Below are 13,898 nucleotides of genomic sequence, written 5' to 3'. Positions count from 1 at the left end.
TGTCGGCAAACAACTGGCGTCAGAGTGTATCAATGGGTTATTAAAGAACTCTACCCGCATTTTAGTCACTCATCAGCTGCACCACTTAAAACTGCCGACAAAGTCATCATATTAAGAAATGTAAGTTATTTGTAATAAAGTGTGATAGAAACAAAGCGATCATGCGGCTAGTAGTATGGCTAGGGTTGCAGAAGCAATCAAGTTCACTAGTACTGGTGTACAAAAAAACATGTGCATTGGCCTAACATTTTGCATATTTCTACCAAATTACATGTTGTAACGATATTTCTATAGTTTCTTATACTTATCTCTGTCTTATGCCTCGGATTATATATTAACTAATGATTGAGTCGTTTTATAGGGCGAAATCGAAACACAAGGAACTTCGAGCTTGTTTCCCGCTCTCCCTATTCGCGGAGCTGTTGGAAGAAGAGGAGCAAACCGACGAAGCTCCGGGCGCAGTACTCCGCAAAGAACCTTGTCCATCCAGGTAAATTTTGTTTCCACCAAATATATTGTAATGATGTATAATTATTAGCAATAGCGTAGCTTGCCATGGGGGATGTAATCTGCTACTGCTGGAAATCGTAAATTTGTTTGGGGGGCCTTCAGGACAGTGCGAACTTTTGGGCGCCTGTTTAGTTTAATGTAGGTATGCTCAAGAGGATCCCCAAAGCTCGGGGGCCCTGTATCACTGATACGGCTGATACGGCCGTAGCTACGCCCCTGATTATTAGGTATTAGAGGTCAAAAGAGTCATGGAAGCATACTCGCTCTATTATTTATAAATTGAATAAAATGTCGTAAGCAACAAGAATTATTGTTCATGAGAAAAACAAACTTGTATGTTCGCATAGGCTCGCGTTATCGCACCATGTGCCATTTGCGCGACCGCAGACGACCTGCAAGCTAGTTTCTACTCTATTTAAATGACGTAAGGATGATATTCTGGTAGCTAGAAAAAATGCTTTGTCATTCCCGTGATTTCTTCTATTTTGTGATATGAGTCATATATATATTTTCTGTCTTTCAGTCACACTCAAGTGTCAGCACCATACAAGATGCTAGTCAGGCAGAAATATTGGATGAAGAAGAAAACGCTGAAGTCTCTGAGTCTGGTAAGTGGTGTTATCATCATGATGTTACAGAACAAAAGGGACCATAGTGAAGAACAAACAAATTAGTTTAACCAAGATAAGATACGAATAGACACCGCTGCGCACTGCAAATAGTGTTCAGCCTGTTATGATAAGTAAATAATTGCAAGGTGGCTGGAAATGTACGACGGTTATTTTAGGCGAAACTATACCTACTTGCAAATCAATGAGTATGTAATTTTATTGAAACACCGCAATATTAATTATTAAGTACTACAGAAATCAAATAATTATTATTACAACAATTGTGCTATTAATTTAAAGTGAGCAATGAGCATTCATCTTACTGATAATTAAATGCAAAAGGTTTATAGAGTGGGTGTTTAGATGTTTGGGTATTTGTAAGAGATAATCTTAGAAACTGCGGAATAGATTTGGATGAAATTTTAAATAACATAAATATATAAATTTTTATGCCTAAGTACATACGCAGGGGATTTTTTTCTTGGAATATCAATTTTAGAAATATCAAATATTCACTGTCTAACTTTATGATCTGACAAAGTATTTATATTCAGGGCGAGTGTCGGGCCACGTGTACATGAAATACTTCAAGGCCGGAGGCGGATGGTTCCTCCTCTCGACGACTGTCATCGGCATTGTGTTGGCGCAAGTGGTCACGTCACTCAGCGACCTTTGGCTGACACAATGGTAATCATATTTTTATCATTCAACTCATAAAATTATAGTCATATTTGTTTATTTATATTTTATTTAAGTAATTTACTCATAATTCGATTATCGTGTTTTATTATATTATTTAATTTTACGTCGATACACCTGAAGATTCTGTTTATTTTTTTCGCGCTAATCTCTCGAAATACCACGCGGATTCTAGAAATCCTGTCACTTTAGAGTAAAAGTTAAGAGATTAGCTAAAATATTTTATTTCAAACTCTTATATACAATACTAGCTTTTGCCCGGGGCTCCACCCGCGTTATAAAGATTTTCGGGCTAAAGGTTTCCATTATAAAAGTCACGCTATAAGTATATTTTCCCGGGAGCCTTTGTTCTTCCCAGGGACTCAAACTGTCTCCATATCAAATTTCATCTTAATATGTTGGGTAGTTTTTGAGTTTAACACGTTCAGGCAGACAGATGCAGCGGGGGACTTTGTTTTATAATATATTTTTGTAGAACTTTTTAAGAGGAACAATCCCGTGATATACCGTTGTTGCATAACTTTAACCGTTTACGCAGCGCACGCAACGGAAGCTCTCAAAACTAATGAATTTTCCCCGTTTTTGCAAAATGTTTTATTACTGCTCCGCTCCTATTGGTCATAGCGTGATGATATATAGCCTATAGCATTCCACGAACAAAGGGCTATCCAACACAAAAAGAATTTTTCAGTTTGAACCGGTAGTTCCTGAGATAAGCGCGTTCAAACAAACAAACAAACTCTTCAGCTTTATATAATAGTAGGTATAGATATCACGAGGACTTTAACATAGAAGGAGCTGCGAACAAAAGCTAGTACAAAAATATAAAAAGTAATTATTTCAGGATGAATGACGTAGAAGCCCGATATGATAAAGGCGATATGCCAGAGCTTAACGAAACGGGAATTTTATCGGCAAACTTAACCAACTTTAACGAGGCAAGTGAGGTAGGGAACATGACGACATTCGCTCCCACCACGGCCATCGCTCCGAACCTCACCGTCATCGGGACTATGATGAAAACGGCGATCGCGATGACCAATGTCACCGCTACAGAGCTTGAAAATGTTAACCATGACTACTATATTTATATCTGGGCTATTCTTATCCTCAGCTGTGTTGTCTTTACTACGGGCAGGTTGGTATTGTAATGTGTAATCGTGGATTTTTATATTTTAAGTGAATCACTATTATTTAATTTTGTTTTTCATTATAACAAAACCAGTTTCAGTTTGGATAGATACATTTCTCGGAATAATAAATTATCATATTTACCAAAACTTTTGCACTTACAACAATTACAGTTACCTTAAGAGATATTGTACAATATTCTTTTTAAAATCTCTGATTTTGACATACCGACATAATTTAAATAAAATTTGAACCATGGTTTAATATTTTAGATCTGTAATGTTCCTGTGGGTGTGCATGAGAAGTTCTATCAACCTGCACAACACAATGTTTAGCAACATCCTGGCAGCCACGATGCGTTTCTTCGACACCAACCCCTCCGGCCGAATTCTCAACAGATTCTCCAAAGACATGGGCATTGTTGATGAAATATTACCCAGAATGTACTTGGACAGTATACAGGTAAATCAGTAAACACGCCACGCCATGCTTAACGAATTTAATGTAACAAAAGTAATCCACAAGGCTATTGAACTTGAGTGGTTATTATGATAAACATTTATAATATAAGGACAAACGTTTAAGACATTTTCGACCTTGCCTGTCAGGATAATTTTATTCCTACACAGTTGTTAGTTACCGTCAATAATGTGTGACAGTTCAATTATTTTATTTAAAATTGTGTTTTGCGTGTATACTTTGTCGATGCGAAGTTATAAATTAAAATGTGGGTTAAAATATGTTTCCCTCATATGCAAAGTATTAAACGAGATTTAGAACATAGATTCTTATCATACAATTGCGTTGCATAGGAACGATACTAATTCTATTCTAAGTCTAAAGATTACTTAATGTCTTATCTACCTACGTTAGTAATTTGTCACCTTGATAATTTGTCCTTAACCGCTACTATTGTCCGCTGTTCTAATATAAATTAAATTTGTAGAGAAAATGTTTGAAAATTCATGTTTTTCATTTTGCCTAATTATGTTTATTGTGTTAAGAATGTCAACACCTAGCTATATCAACAGTTGTCGACGTAAACTTAGCGGTTTTTCCTGATTTCTTTAACTGTATAACTTGTTCCATAGGGGTAGATTAGTTTTGAGTGCCACAGCATAGCATTACGATAGTGACAAACCTTTTTCGCCTCTTCCATATTCATAAACCGCTGTACCAATATTCAGATTAGCACGCTGTGGTCTTCTATAATTATTGAAGAAGCACGTCACATTGTTAATTGTAAAAATGCTACAACATTGTTTTTATATGTCGTGTTTCCTTCTATGGAGGCCCTTAAATAAATAAATAAGTTTTATGTTAAGGGTACTCCTGACCTGCCCTTTTGAAGATCAGTTCCTATTTATGTATACATATTATTCAATTCCATTGAGCTTGTATTAATATTGTTGTAGGTGTGTATGGTAATGATGGGTATATTGGTGATGGTGGCGATCGTCAGCCCGTACATGTTGCTGACCACGGCCGGCTGCGGCATCGTCATGTACATCTGGACGCTGGTATATCTCAGCACAGCACAGGCTATCAAAAGGTAAATAAACTTTATACGCCCCAGCTTAATATTTGTTGGTTTCTCCTCGAGCGCTTCAACGGAACTTCAGCAATGGATTGCCGTTAGCACTATAGAATAAATTAACAGCCAAATAACATTCCGCTTTGACATTTTATCTTATAGATTGGTACGTGAAGGTACAGATTGATTTAATTAGAGTGCTTTCATAAGTAACAAGTGCCATTTACGAAGTTGTGCGAGAGTGTAACAAATTCAAAATAGAAACCACCTTGTTGGTTCGAGGGACTATCGAAAAGGTGGATTTTAGTATACCTAAATAAGGTTACGACTCTCGAACCTAATTTTAAAATTTATATTGCCAGTTCCTGCGACGTAGGTATACCAAACCGAGATCTTATATTAATGTGATGTGGTGATTTTATTATCTATGGTGATAGAATATTTGCATCGGTTTGTATAGGAACCATCACACATAACATGTAAAATCCGCCATAGTGGCCCACTTTCTCGTAAATAGATACCTCCACTATCTAGATGCCACTGTACTTAGCATCACTTGAAGTGAAGTCACGTTGCCGTGCAGACTGCTCCATTACAACTGCTGCTCACTACCTGTGCGTGGAAATTGAAATTAAAAAAGTATAATATAAATTGGTTGCAGAGTGGAAGGCGTGTCCCGCAGCCCGGTGTTCTCGCACGTGTCGGCGAGCATGGCGGGGCTGCCCACGGTGCGCTCGTGCAACGCCGAGGCCATGCTGCGCGACCAGTTCGACGACAAACAAGATGTCCACACAGCCGCCTGGTAATTCAAATATACTTATTTACCGTCATATTTTTTGGACTATGATACTTATTTGTTACACGTCACATAAAATTCGCAGAATATATTACGTGATCGTATTAAATTGTAAATTTATCTATCCTGTCAATTAATGTCATTAGCCAATTCACACTAATAAGTAACAAGATCAATAAAATAAAAATAATAGATAAGACGTAACATTAATAATAGGTATTTACATAGCACTTGTGCCAATTTTTGTACAGGACACTTGTAATTGTTCATTTCTTTCTAACTTTAACTGAAGATTAATAAAGAAAGTTGTATAAAGCTTTTAGCCTTCTAAATAGCCCATCTCCAAACCAACGATAAAAAATTCGTATGAATATGTTTGTGCAGGTACCTAATGCTGATCACGAACACCGCATTCTCGATTTGGCTGAGTCTTGTTTCCGCTTTTTACGTGGTCGTCGTTGCTTACACTTTCCTTCTTAAAGACGATGGTAAGTTAAACATGTTCTTACAGTATTCGAATTTGACATTTTGGATATGTAGAAGCCACGTTGCAGCCTGCCTGTAGCGAATGGCCCGGATCAACCCGGCTACTTCTAGTGTGATTATGTCTTCTTGCTTATGTGAAGGTATATAGTAGCGATTTACTTATATAGACACTAAATACCATATGTAGTATATGACGAATAGCTCTATTCACAAATATGGACTTAATATATTCTGTAGGTAGATTAACATAACGGGTGAAAGCTGGTAATTTTAAAAAATAAATCAATCTACTTTTCTTTAGCTTTCAGTAAATTTGTGGGAGTAACAAGAGCTTATCTGTATAAAACCTTTTATTATTTAGGTAAGCTTAATGAGCTTTAACATTACATTTTTCAATCTATAGGATCAACAAAATCGGGAAATGTCGGTTTAGCTATAAGTCAAGGGTTGATTCTCGTGAACATGGTGCAGTACGGCATCAAGCAGGCCACAGAAGTGGTCTCACAGATGACCAGCGTCGAACGACTCGTACAATTCACGTCACTGCCGCTCGAGAATACTGCAGGTCCCGCGCCGCCCAAGAGCTGGCCTCAGCGCGCTAGACTTGTCTTCAAGGACTTGTACTTACGATACGACGCAGACGCAGAACCTGTACTTAAAGGACTCAATATTGTTGTTGAAAGCGGTTGGAAGGTATGTTTTGGTAGATTTCCATGAATCACCAGAAAAACATATTTTTGAATATCAAAATTAACGATTAAAAAGAATTGAGCGTCGTCCACCAATATTTTTTTTATACAATTTCCAAATAATTAGTTTATTTTCAGGTCGGTGTGGTAGGACGAACCGGCGCGGGCAAATCATCTCTCATCTCGGCTCTATTCAGATTAGCTCCGATTGAAGGCAACATCTACATCGATGACGTAGAGACTGGTGACATCGCACTTAAGGTACTACAAACCATAATATTATGATAAATTTATTAATTCAATATTATTATTTTAGATATTATTATAAATAGATATTATTATAAATGATACAGAAAAAAATATTCTACATTATATTTCCGCAACATGTTATCTTTACTTGCGTTATTTCTAATTTATTATAATGTGGATAATGTTCCAGTAATCGAATAAATACAAATTTTGATTTCATACATCACCTCCGAAACTTCACATCACTTTTATTTGCGGTAAACTTTATTACAAATGAACAATTTAATAAGGAATATAGTGGTAATTTAAAACGTTTAAAAATTACCCAAAAATGTTTTTAAAACCAATTATACGTAAAACTGCATATTCCCTCCCGAAACTCGTGCGCCACCAAGGGAACGAAAGCGCAAAGGTATTTGCTCGAGAAGGCGACTTAAACTTACGTTTGTTTGCACAGGAACTCAGAGCAAAGATTTCTATAATTCCGCAAGAACCTGTGCTGTTCTCTGCCAGCTTGCGTTACAATATGGATCCGTTTGATAAGTACTCCGATGCCGAAATTTGGAAAGCGTTAGAAGAGGTAAGAACATATAAAATTGAATCGAAGTTGACGGATTCTCCGTCATTATAATATCTTAGACCAAAATTTCCGTAGTATTGTAATGCTTTTAAGACTAAAATGTCCAACTAGCTTTTCTGACTAGTACGTCCAATTATTCATAGACATTAGTCCACGTAGATTCCAAAATCTATGAACGATAAAATTAATTACATGGTTCTACTGCACTCGCCGACCTTAATATTGGATATAAGAAATAGTAAAAAAATATTTACGTCTATTTAATAGGATCAGTGTTCATAACAATACCGCGACCGATTAACGCACGTGTTATCGCAAGCTGTGCTGTCAGCTGTTGTGTCACCTTGCGACCTCCTTTCGTTCTTCGGTCATTGAACTTTCGTTGCATATTGTTTTGCTTAAAAATATTTATATTATGTAGGTATAATCAAGATAAGAATGATAAAATAATAGTTTATCAGTGTGGCACTAAATAATAAATAAATAAACTGTGTGCGGCACTAACCGTATCATAAAAAAGTTGATGCCCTTATTGTAATTTGATTAAAATAATTTATTACTTACAATTTAGTAGATTTACAAGCAATTCAAACAAATTCATATTATGTACTTATTCATATTAATATCATGAAAAATATACAGGTCCAAGTACGTAATGCATAATAGGAGTTCAATATAGTAAGTTCAGCTATAAAGAAGTACTACCTAATCTAAATGAGATGAACAATGTATTGTTGCAGGTTGAACTAAAGAACAGCGTGACGTCGCTGTCGGCGTCCGTGGCGTCGGGCGGGTCGAACTTCAGCGCGGGCCAGCGCCAGCTGCTGTGCCTCGGCCGCGCCGCCCTCGCTCGCAACAAGCTGCTCGTGCTCGACGAGGCCACCGCCAACGTCGACCCCAAGTATGACTCACGGGAATCCATATGTTTACTTCAAGTGTTTTACGTTATTTTATTAACTGACAATTTAATACCATAGTTTATATACTAATTATAATTACTAGTAAAGCTGAAATTACTTAGCATTTGTTACAAGCTTTCTTTACTTCGGTCTGAAATAAAAACTGTTTGGGAAAGGGGTACTTAATTAGAAATTACTAACAATACCTATTGAGTGTATGTAAAATTACAATCGTTTTACAGCACGGACGCCTTGATCCAGAAGTCTATCCGCAAACACTTCACGGACTGCACGGTGATCACGGTCGCTCATCGGTTGCATACCGTCGCGGACTCTGATCGCGTTGTTGTAAGTATTTGCTTTGTTTGCTGTTGTTTTTATCCTAAATTAGCTTAATTAGCGCCGCCGTGTCAGGTTATACAATACATATACATGCTATTATTTTTTACATTTAGTCCCAACTTGATTGAGTTTGGTTATTTAGTATTTAGGATAGCTGCAAACAAAGCAATCTACGGTTTGCATTAAGTAATAAAGTAAAACCCAGACTCTAGAAACAAAGACCGACAACCAACATTTACTAATAATAATAATATTAGCCCTGTATTATATACTTGCCCAATGCTGAGCACGGGCCTCCTCTACTACTGAGAGGGATTAGGCCTTAGTCCACCACGCTGGCCTAGTGCGGATTGGTAGACTTCACTCACCTTCGAAATTCCTATACAGAACTTCTTAGATGTGCAGGTTTCCTCACGATGTTTTCCTTCACCGTTAAAACAAACGATAAATTCACAAAGAATACACACATGATTTTAGAAAAGTCAGAGGTGTGTGCCCTTAGGTTTGAACCTGCGGACATTCGTCTTCGCAGTCCGTTCCACACCCAACTAGGCTATCGCCGCTTCGTTTTACTAAACATGTAAATTTTTATAACAGGTCATGGAAGCTGGAACAATTGTCGAATGTGGACACCCACACGAATTATTACAAAACCCCGAAGGGCACTTCACCAAGATGGTGCAACAATTGGGCCCTGCGTCTGAGCAAAGCTTACGCGATATTGCCAGTAACGCCTACGCGCAGCACATCAAATATGTCGACGCGGAATGACCCTCGGGTGGACACTAGCCCCCCCGAATAATATTTAGTTTTACGCGTACAAAAGTGACCGAAACGGCGTATAAACGCGGATACACTTTCTCTGTGTTTGTCGGGCTTATTTTATATTTTGGTGCTTGCACGGAGTCGTTGACACATATTTGTACTATAAGGTTTTAGGTTCATTTGCAAGCTGCATGTTTTTCAATATAAGCCCGGCGTAAAACAGTGTGCGCGCGACAAATACACCCATGTATAACGGCAATATCAACCAGTACTTGCTGTGTCCACTTGCGTTCCTATTATAAAAATACCAGTAAAATCATTTTCCTGCATTGTTTAAAACGATCTTTTATGTGAGTATTCATAATTTGAATTAATCACTGTTATTTAAAATATATTAAGTTTAATAATTAATATTAAGGCAAAACATTATGTTAGATGTAATTGCAATTCTTTTCGAGTTTAAGAGTAAATTCACTTCCGTCGCATTTATTGTACTATTTTATTAGAGTTTCGACTTGCAGACGATTTTTCGAAACATAGGATCGAAAATGATGTGAATATAATGTAAGTTTAATATAAATAATAGTTTCCCAAGTGCTTAAGTGATGATCCTGTCACAAAAATAAGGCTCTAAAAATGTACTCATGTTAAACTGAGTACTTATTTTTACATGTTTTTATAATATTAATTTTATGGACCAAATGTTTGTCACAACAAAAATAGGCATATTTAATGTTTAATGTACCTAGATTTACAATACGAATAAATATTGTTAGTATAAGTATGTGGATTATCCTTATTGAAGTATTTTTTGTTCTTTATGCATGTGTTTTTATTATCATAGATATTGTATTCGTTATACAGAATATTTATATTAAACTTTGTTCGATAAAATAAACCTTTTATTTAAACAACCTCTAGCTCTGCCAATAAATTGGATAGCTCATTTATAGAAAGCAATTATAGGCAAGATAACATCACGCTATGACCAAATAGACTCAAATAGAATCAACGGAAAATATTGCAAAAACTGGGATAATCTATTCCTTCTGAGTTCTTCCGTTGCGTGCACTGCGTAAAGTTACGCAACAGGAATGACTGAATTGTTACAATTAAAAAATAAAAATCGTTTTCAATTACATTTGGTACGAAGACATGTAGTTTGGGATCCTGGGGAGAACATACGCTACTTTCTATGTCGGAAAAATATATTGTGGAACTTTTATTTCGGAAAATCTTCACGCAGGCAAAGGCGCAAGCAAAAGCTAGTTGATTCATAAAGCAGGTCATAATATTATCATGAATAATTAATCGTGTATTGACTTATAATATTTTGCATGACAAAAAGTCGAGATATACAATCTATATACATTGCTATGTAAATTCAAGTAGATATAGATTGAATTTGTCGAGTTACTTTTTCAATGGGACACTTTTGTACATTATGTATGGCCTATCTTTAATATACAACATCTTAGCAAAGAATTATATTTATTTATAGGCAATACTAGTAGTGAGTGACAATGTCAGAACTTAAAAGGAATATCAATTTATACATAATCTTTTGTATTTGAATGAATTAAAGAAAAATTATATATATTGTGTGTAATTTCATTTCAAACGAGTTGCACTTTTCCATTTTTCACCAGGTCCGCTATTGGTTTGTACTGCAAAATATGTTGTGATCCCTCTGAAACATACGACAAATATAAAATGTGAATGAAATTTAAAACAATTAACAATTGTCATATGAATTGAATGATAATTATTATATATTAATTTGATATACATTAAAATGGTATTATTGGAAGGGATGAATGTCACCTTTACATCTGCACTTCTATCAAGTTGATTTACAGAACTTTTAATATTAGGATTCTGTAAACTCCTTTGTAATGAAAAGTTACACTACTTATTGTGTATGATTTTACAACAAATTTGCTTGTCATACTGTTACGTTTTTAAGGTATTAAATTTAACTTCTAAAACCTTTATATGATTTATTGAGTAGTAATGGCACTCTAGTGGGTGAAAACATGTATTATACAGGGTGTCCCAGAAAGTAGTGTCAAGCAGAGATCCAGAGATAGAGCACCCCTTGGGGTAAAATTATGGAAATGTTGGTGTAAAGTGAAAAACTTAAGTTCTATTTATTATAACTTAAATTTTCTTCTTTAAATTAAAAAACTAAACAGGTGACTTTGTGGTTCTAAGGTAGGTCAAAAACTTCTCCAGAATCTCAACTTACATATGCATTAAAAACATAGTCTTTTATGGGGGCTATTTTGTCTAAAATCAGCCTTAAAAGACAGCGAGGTGGAAAATTCTTAAAATTTGCCATTAGATTACAACTAACCGAAAATGACTGCAAGAAAGCTATAAGTTAAACATTTGGTATATTCTTGTGTTTAAGTACAATATTTTTATTCATTCTCATGGTTTAAAGTTTGTAAACATGGGTGTAACTCTTTTACCTGCGATTACAATGGACCTAGGGATAAGAGACCGAATTATTGGTAAGCATGTCGTTTTACTTTGGGCAAGCCTTAATATAATAGTGTGTTTAAATGTATTCACCTTCTAAATCTATTTCTTCATCTTCACCTGTAAGATCTTCTAATACAACACCATTAACCATCTCATTTGCTTTCAAGAATACATGTGTCTGCAAATTTGGATACTCAGCAATCTTGTTCATTTCAAGAGCTTGCATGTTACTAGGCACTTTATTTAATATAACAGACTTAATATGATTCTCAATATTTAATAAATAGTCCTGGGCGTATTTGTATTCTGATGGTGTTAGGTAATTTGTACTAGTTTCCAGCCTTAGCCTTTCTTCATTTAATGTATGTGTGCAATATTTTTCTATTTTATTTAGCCTAGTTTTTAGATAATTACAAATAACAAATTTTATCCGATTAAGTTCCATTTTATGAATCGAAGCACGTAAATCCGTTTTGGCCAATTTATTTATATTTCGCTCCATGTGTTGTATTTGTCCCAACATACATTCGACCATATCATTATGATGCGGGAGAATTTCAGGAGCTAGACGTTCATTTTGCCATGCAGTTTGTAATGTTTTGAGGACGGTCTCTGCTGTTATTTCCTCCTCCTCATCACTTAAGTCTAAATGTACATTTGATTCCATGCTATACACAATAGATAACACTTGTATGAAAAACTAAGATAAAGACTAAAACTACGATCTAATCTAAAGCTCTTCTTCAACAATAACACAAAAGCAGCTGAATAATATAATTGATATTTAGTTAAAAATCCAGAAAGCTTTCACTAAAGAACAAGAAATTATTACGGAAAACTTTTCACTGGTAGGTAGTTATTACATTTCACTTTAAAATGAAAGTTGAATCTTATTCTTTAGTCTGTGAAACAAAATATAGTACTCTCTAACGAAATGTCAAAACGCAAAAGGTGAACGTTTAGTTTTTTATAGGCATATACAAAAATATGGCAAAGATGCGGATTATACAGCTTTTTGTGACAAAATAATGTTTTTCAAAATAAAGACGTTTGAAAAGGAAACATTAGCACATTCTATTATTTTACTTTTTGGTCGTTTGTAGAACACTAACTTTCATTAGTAGGTAGTTTTAGTACGCATGAAAGAGGATATTTATTCCGATCTAAAGTAATCTCACATCGCGCCATATACCTGTGAAGGGTAGGTAATAAAATAAAATATATATATAAATTACGAATAAACTTACCATTATTATGGGCAAATTATATGAAAATGTGCCTCGCACTACTTGAAATAGATTGGCGTTTATTGAAGCGTAATAAAAGACCGGCGGTAAAATATAAATAACTTTAAAACTGAAGAGTCTCTATGACATAAGAATTTATATTAAATATATAACTTGTTTAAGCTTTTAATCAACTTCTATTATCTCACCATGAGTATGTACTTAGTTACCTAATTATACAATTTCAAAAAAATTATCATTTATACCAGGATAATAAAGCAACCTACCTAAATAAACCTTCTCTTATGTCTAACCACCAAAGGTGTAATCCTATTAGGTGCTTCCTTACGCTACTTAGTAGCCTCATAACAATATTAGCTGGGTAAGACTGTCATAAGATACAGAGACGAATGAGGCTATTTATCAAGTAGGTATTTCAAAATACCTAATTAATATTACGATGATAAAATTTTATTAGATTATTTTATTGAAAAAGACTGTACGTAAATTTGTATGAATTGAAATTAATAAGAAGACTAAACATATAATTAGGTAGATATTTGATATATTATATGCCAAGATATAATGGTGCGCTTCAATGATACTAAAATAAATAGGCCAGCTATTTTAATAAAGCTAGTATGCGTGACCGCTGCGTCATACACTGCCCCTCTATAAATCTTTTTTGTACGCGCATAATGACGCCTGCTGTTGCACGGTTCCCATTAAAATGTAAAGAAAATTATGTTCATATAGTACAAAAAATAATAAACCCGGTAATAATTTTGCCTAATTATATAAAATTGAATTTGTAAAGGTATCCAAACTCTTGCATCAATTCATCTCATCATCATCATTTTATATACAATTATTTTAAAAAGAAATTTACTTAAC

General features: G+C 35.0%; 1 protein-coding gene and 1 pseudogene across 1 annotated transcript; one reads left to right on the top strand and one right to left on the bottom strand.

The window, feature by feature from the left end:
- The first annotated feature begins 7 nt into the window (after positions 1-7).
- Positions 8-10,189, top strand: LOC119192948 (annotated as a pseudogene).
- Positions 10,190-10,765: 576 nt separating this feature from the next.
- On the bottom strand, positions 10,766-12,552 carry LOC119188374 (DNA replication complex GINS protein SLD5-like). Its single transcript, XM_037446677.1, has 2 exons — positions 11,869-12,552; positions 10,766-10,981 (listed from the first exon to the last, which is right to left on the bottom strand). Exons 1-2 carry the CDS (start codon positions 12,443-12,445, stop codon positions 10,908-10,910), a joined length of 651 nt encoding a protein of 216 aa, XP_037302574.1. The 5' UTR covers positions 12,446-12,552; the 3' UTR covers positions 10,766-10,907.
- Between the last annotated feature and the right edge of the window lie 1,346 nt (positions 12,553-13,898).

This window comes from Manduca sexta, unplaced genomic scaffold (assembly GCF_014839805.1).
Source record: "Manduca sexta isolate Smith_Timp_Sample1 unplaced genomic scaffold, JHU_Msex_v1.0 HiC_scaffold_3417, whole genome shotgun sequence".
Classification (NCBI taxonomy): domain Eukaryota; kingdom Metazoa; phylum Arthropoda; class Insecta; order Lepidoptera; family Sphingidae; genus Manduca; species Manduca sexta.
Note: the sequence above shows the minus strand (reverse complement) of the source record. Positions and strands in the feature narration are given on the sequence as shown.